Source organism: Pseudogymnoascus destructans (assembly GCF_001641265.1).
Source record: "Pseudogymnoascus destructans isolate 20631-21 unplaced genomic scaffold scaffold_4, whole genome shotgun sequence".
NCBI lineage: Eukaryota > Fungi > Ascomycota > Leotiomycetes > Thelebolales > Thelebolaceae > Pseudogymnoascus > Pseudogymnoascus destructans.
In genome coordinates, this window is record NW_020167523.1 from 140,795 (window position 1) to 146,897 (window position 6,103).

Sequence of the window (6,103 nt, forward strand, 5' to 3'; positions counted from 1 at the left end):
ACAGTAGGAAGGCGAATTGGGTGTCGCTAATTTTTTAGTTAACTATATCGAACTCATTGCATTGGGTGAAATATTCAAGTATGCGTCGCAGTTACAACGGGCGTACGGATTTCACAAACATACCACATACCATCAAAGCGCTTCTCAGGTTCGATGACATACCGTGTAGCAGGCACATACATTATATAACAGTTTTATTCATTTAGAAACATCATCTGTCGGTTTTATTACATTGACTGAGTGTAACCCTTCCATCCAAGTTCACCGTTCCGTCTCAAAGCAGCTTTTCCGAAAATACGAAAATATACCCATGCGTATGATAAGGCGTTGACGGACCGTCTCCAACTCCAACTTTGGTATCCATCTACTTCTGTTGCACCTGGACCATCCGTCCTGAAACACATATATCCTTACAGCCTATGCTTCCTGCATCGCTTGCAAGCCCAAATATAGCACTCCTTGCATTCTTGAATGAACCTGGTAGTCATTAACTGGCCGCATATTTCGCAATAGCCGGGCCCCCTGACATACCGCCAGTCAAGATGCTGGCATTCGTGGTTCTCTCGGAGATTCTGAATTGTACGTTTAAACGCCTCAAATCTCTCGCGCAGTCGCAATCCACGAGTCTCCGGTTGACGAGCTACAATCACATTTGCATGCTCAATAAGTCGATGTTCATCCCATTGCGCGCAGGTGCAGCTCTTCCATCTCAGTCCGCAGAGGTAGCAGAATTCAGTACCACAACGACAGCTATTATAGTGTTAGCATTTGGTATCCATGTAGGATATGACTGGGCACTTACGTGATATGGTTGCAGCCATAATTCAGTTCCACCACGCTCGAACACATGTAGCATCGTTGCCAGCCATTCTCTCTCACCATTTCCAAGATCTGCTGAAACTCTGGATCACTTGGGCATTCTCCTCTTCCATGAGCGGCTTCTTTGCACAGTGTGCATGTCTTTGAGTCGCATTTGAGACATGTACCCACGTTGTTGGCAATATTGGCGCTTCTGATAAAGGCAGAGCAGGTCTGTACAGAGCAATACGTTTTGTTCGGAGTGTCGGACTCGATCTTTTTGTCGATGAAAGCATGGACCAGCTCGGAAGTCAGGAGTGAGCGGATTGTCTCCAAAGGAATTGGTTGGCGACAGCAACGTGGCGGAAAGAGGGACTGGTCTGTAATCGCCGCCTTGACAAGGTCCTGGAGACAATCGCGACAGTACTCATGGCCGCATGGGCCACATCCAAGGTCCTCAATGTTTTTTTCACCACCGCATGCTTCACAAAGATCTGTGTTTGAAGTGAGCGTTACGGGCCTACCTTCTACCAATGTGAATGACAGTCGCCGTTCACTGTCATAAGCGTAATAGTATTGGTCGTGCTTCTTGGATTTGAAGAGGTTTTTAAGTTTTGACAGCATCCGATGCCCCAGGCTTGTCTTGGGATGTTTGACATCTGGTCGTCCTGCATTTCCTTTGAGAGTTTGGGCGAGATCGTGATCACCACCAGCAATGTTTGCCTCTTGTGAAGTTGTGTTCATAGCAGTCGGCACGTGACTTTGGACGGAATCCGAACTTTGAGCCACACTCCTGTTTGAGGAAGATAGATCGTCATTTTCCAGCTCTTCCAGCTCTTGCTGTTGCAGCTGCAAGGCGTGTGATTCGTCGGTGAATTCTCCACTGCGACCCTTCCCCGCCGCCAAGGACCCGCTCAACTCTGGATCTTGAAGCTGGAGCTTGGCGATGACATTGTCGTCGACATCGTCGTCGTCGGGACGATGGTCCTGGCTGAGAGAAGCCATCTTTGGGTGGGATGAGATGAGCGAGATGAGAAATGGTTGATTTGGTGCACGTGACAGGGTGGTGATAAATTGTAGAATATTAGCCCTCAATAAGCCTAGCGGCACGGACCGTGCCGATCGTGCGCGGTCACCAATGGAAGGTCCCACCATTTTAGGGCTACGTTAGTCCCAAATAGGATAGCGCGACTCTATAAAAGTTTGGATATCAAAGAGTTTATCAAAATCGCGAATTTCACTCTCAATACATCCAGAATAAGCCCCAATATTCCTTTGCCTTTCTTCGTATTTTTTTTATATTCCTTCACCGACTCATCTCTGCCTCCTTTTAACCCGTGAAAACTCTGACAATGCACGCGATGCTATTTGCTCACAGGGCCTCTGCATGAGGCCCTGTTTCAGCCTCTCCATAGTCATGGAAGCAAGCCACACAACAATCTCAATCACGTGCCTTTGTCTCTCTCAAGACCTGACTTGCTTCCTTCCTGGACTCGGCCTTGGCAGGTATTCGTATCTTATTTACGATGATGTTCCTATTGCTGGGTATATATTGTTGGCACTGGTAGATACCCCAGAAACCCGCAACAATACTTGCAGTTATGAACGAAACTGGTTTAAAGTCTGCCTGCTGTCAACAATATCTTCAACCACCGCGCCTCGCTTGCGTCCCACACGGCCGACAAGATGGGTTCAGTTACGAGGCCGTGCGCAGCCACAAAAGTACGTGCAACCTCACACCACATGAATAATCCGATAGCCCGTCCAAGCTGCCAGGCCTATCTACTCCATACCTTGGTTGGGGATTCGGGAGTATTGGCAGGTTGTTCCATGGCTTTGTTCTAACGCTGCGATGCCTGTTGAACATCCATGCTGTGCTACAGCGTGTGGTTCGCTGGCGACCAATGCACGTAACATGTTATATGGTGTGGATGAGGCTGCGGTCGTGGCTGTGTGTGGTGCAGCAACATTTTTATGCGGTGTGACAGCGAAGAGCTAGTCTGGAGGTTGTGGATCTGGCCCATTCCTTCCGTCTCGGTGCAGGAGCAGGTGGTGAGACATTTAGGGAGATTAGGAGAATAGACCAGATGGATGAGGGTTTGTCGACATATTCAGCTGCGCTAGAAATCGGCGGTTTTGAGGAAGGGTTTTGTCCCCAGCGCCCCTGCCAGAAGACTGGCCGCGTCTCAAGCTAGGCTTCTACGAGATGTTTTAGCTCTTTCGCGTTATCGGACGATTATCAGACGAGGCGCGAAACAAAACATCTGACAGGCCGCGCGATGGAGTACTCCAGTGGAAAGTGGATATGATCTCAAACAATACATACATCAACGGCTCGGCTGTACTTATGGCATCGGTATGTATGCACCGCACATCTAGGCAGGGTGCATGCTCTTAGCTCAGCACTCCGCTGAGCTCTCCAGTCTCATTTCCCTTCTGCTCAACCAAACGAATTAAAGTTGAAGCGCAACTAGAATTTGGCCACCTGATATCAGCCCTAGTCCTGGGGATATCTATTGCACAAACCTAATAGATCCGCTGTTCGGCCGGCTACGCCCAACGACGCCGAAGGCATTGTGTCCATACATATGGGCACTGGCTCCCCCCAGCGTAGTTTATGCGTGGTTGATCGTCACATTGATCAGTCCAGGCCCCTCTGATGACAACTTGACCAGTTGGCTGGGTCAGAGTTTGCAGCCACTGAATACTGTTGGGTGTGCGATGTGGTTTATGCGCGGAATGTTGCAATACAATTAATTTACGCAGCGGTTGTGCGCATGAACCATACAGAAGGGCGTCGTCCAGTGGATGTCAGGGCTGTCAACAATTTGGCCTCCCTGTCGGAGATGTTATGCCATAAGTTGAGCATGTACAGACAAGACAAAGGTGGTTTTTTTGTACATTCTCAGTACTTGACTGAGTGCCTGTCGACATGTACTACAGTGCTGCAAGACATCTACAGGTCCCAAGGGCCACTAATCCGCTGAGTCTACCACTCATTAGGAATGGAGGAATGGCGGTGAGTGGGGAAGTCATCCCTGCCAGACCAGCGGTGTTCGCTAGCTACGGTCACTATCTACGATTGGCGGCGGCGGAATGCAGGCAAAAAATCCCATGCAAGTCCGTGGGTTTGTTTAATTGCCTTTATTTCGACAAAGGTACACTTTGTTTGATGAGATGCCGCACTCGAGGGCACACAGCTGCCTCGCCGACATACCAACCCATGGAGGCGCAGCACAGAGATCCGTCGTCCGCGGAGGCCGGAACACACAATGCCCATTGTTGCGTGTTCCTACGTTCCTAATCATCATTTCTTACCCGTATGAGCCATGTTAGGATGTGAGGTTGGGGAAGCCAGTTAGCTGTAGTGGGTGAGCCGGTTGTGTGGAGTGTGGTCCCTCATCCCCTTCATGTCGATCAATCCCCCAATCTTTCTCACTCACAGGGCGGCGGTCGTAATGACTCCCATCTTCGTCGTCTTTATATTATATCCGCTTCTCTCCCATATTTTGATCTTTCCTACCCACACGCTGTGCACCCGTCGCTCACACATTCATTATACCCCTTCGCCTCATTCCTTATCCATACTTTTCCGTCTATTCCCAGTTATTACACTGAGTACTCGCCAGCCGTGCAGCTTAGTTCTATTCGAATCCACTCCTTCACTACGCTATTCGAATTCGCACTCGACGACGCTCCCTATCATCGCTATATCCCTTACCTAAAAGGCCACCGCCGTGCCTTCTTCTCCGCCGCCCTATAAACCTAACCAGCTCTTACTGCCACTCGTGCCTCTCACGCCATAAGACATAACTTCTTCCTCGCACCCACTCGACCGCCAATTTGACCGGATCTTCCTGTCGTTCGAGCATCCCGCCAGCCCAGGCGGCATATCTCCATCTTCTTGCTGCCACTCGAGTCACACGTCACATACCACGCTACACTACCGTGTTTCTTGCTCAGACCAACTCTTGTTACAACTCGAACCTCGTCGGCATAACTGTGCCTTCGTGGTGCTCCATCCGATCTCCTCAGCTCAAGTCACTACCCTGGCCCACGCTATCTCCTTGCCGGTTGTCCACTCCGCGCGGCGGCAATACTGGGCGCAACGACGCTACTAAAGACGGCGGCCAGGCAGATGGAAACAATAATGTGGCCGAGGACAGCATTGACGACGAGTACGCATCCCACCGCTCGGCCCCCATCTATACCGCTGACGTACTCTTAGTATAGTTCTCGAAGCCCCCACCATGACGGACCTCCTCCCTATGCAACAGCGCCAGAACGGGGAAGGGTCTGGAGTACACGAAGGAGGTCCCCGGAATGGGTAAGCCCTTCTGTAATCTCATAGCTCGCTTTCGCTAACACGTTCGATAGTATGTCCTTCGCAGGCCTCTCCGAGGCCATTCGGACTGTCCGTCCCCAGAGACTCCAAGCTAGGAAGAACCACAAGAACAAACACAAGCCCCGACAGCAGAAGTCATTGTGCTCGACCACCGATACCCACAGAGGGACGCAACTCAAGACGCAGACGCCATCTACGCAGCATATTCGAGAGAGGCTATCCCAAAATTAATGATGTATGCATGGGTGGTTGGACGACTGTGACGATTAATAGCAGCCGGGAAAACGATTAATGGCGGGCGGGAAACGAGTAATGGCAGAAACGAGCGATGAACAATAATTTAGAGGCGTCGGCGTCGAAGCCGACTCGAACCACACCCGCTCTGTTCACCCAAACCGCGTTCCTCCCCAAGCTAGCCATACCGGAACGTGTGAGAACCGCAGTCCCTGCGCCCTCAGGGAACTGTTAAACGATCAGCGTCGAAGCCGACTCGAACCACACCCGCTCTGTTCACCCAAACTGCGTTCCTCCCCAAGCTAGCCATACCGGAACGTGTGAGAACCGCAGTCCCTGCGCCCTCAGGGAACTGTTTCAAGTGTGGCAAGCCCGCCCATTTCCAGGACAAATGCCCGCTCAATGCTACTGTCAAGGAAATCGACCGTAACGACCCCGAGGCAGAAGAACAATGGGAAGAAGCCGTTATTTATATTTATGGCTACGGACATAGACTATGAATCAAATAATTTCCTTTCTCACACCCGCTAGTTATCCCTTGAGCTTCTCGCGCAAGTCTTCTACTACGGAAAGTCCTCTATAGTCTTTATTCCCTTCAATACGGAGCGCAAGTCAATCATCGCTGTTCGAACGGACGCTGACCTAGGAAGGAGCCTTCTCCTAGGCCTCGTTGTTTTCCTCGAGGGACGCATCCGATTGAAGTTCCACGGCTTCTTCCCATTGTTC

At 50.6% G+C, this 6,103-nt stretch overlaps 3 protein-coding genes across 3 annotated transcripts; 2 read left to right on the plus strand and 1 right to left on the minus strand.

Moving 5' to 3' along the window:
* Positions 1-236: 236 nt before the first annotated feature.
* On the minus strand, positions 237-1,803 carry VC83_01825 (uncharacterized protein; the record flags this gene model as incomplete). The annotated part of the gene is made up of 2 exons (XM_024465498.1): positions 237-750; positions 803-1,803. 2 exons carry the CDS (start codon positions 1,801-1,803, stop codon positions 411-413), a joined length of 1,341 nt encoding a protein of 446 aa, XP_024326918.1. The 3' UTR covers positions 237-410.
* Positions 1,804-5,048: 3,245 nt separating this feature from the next.
* VC83_01826 (uncharacterized protein) lies at positions 5,049-5,374 on the plus strand (the record flags this gene model as incomplete). Its single annotated transcript, XM_024465499.1, has 2 exons — positions 5,049-5,125; positions 5,176-5,374. 2 exons carry the CDS (start codon positions 5,049-5,051, stop codon positions 5,372-5,374), a joined length of 276 nt encoding a protein of 91 aa, XP_024326919.1.
* A 97-nt stretch (positions 5,375-5,471) lies between these two features.
* VC83_01827 (uncharacterized protein) lies at positions 5,472-5,877 on the plus strand (the record flags this gene model as incomplete). Its single annotated transcript, XM_024465500.1, has 2 exons — positions 5,472-5,571; positions 5,621-5,877. 2 exons carry the CDS (start codon positions 5,472-5,474, stop codon positions 5,875-5,877), a joined length of 357 nt encoding a protein of 118 aa, XP_024326920.1.
* Between the last annotated feature and the right edge of the window lie 226 nt (positions 5,878-6,103).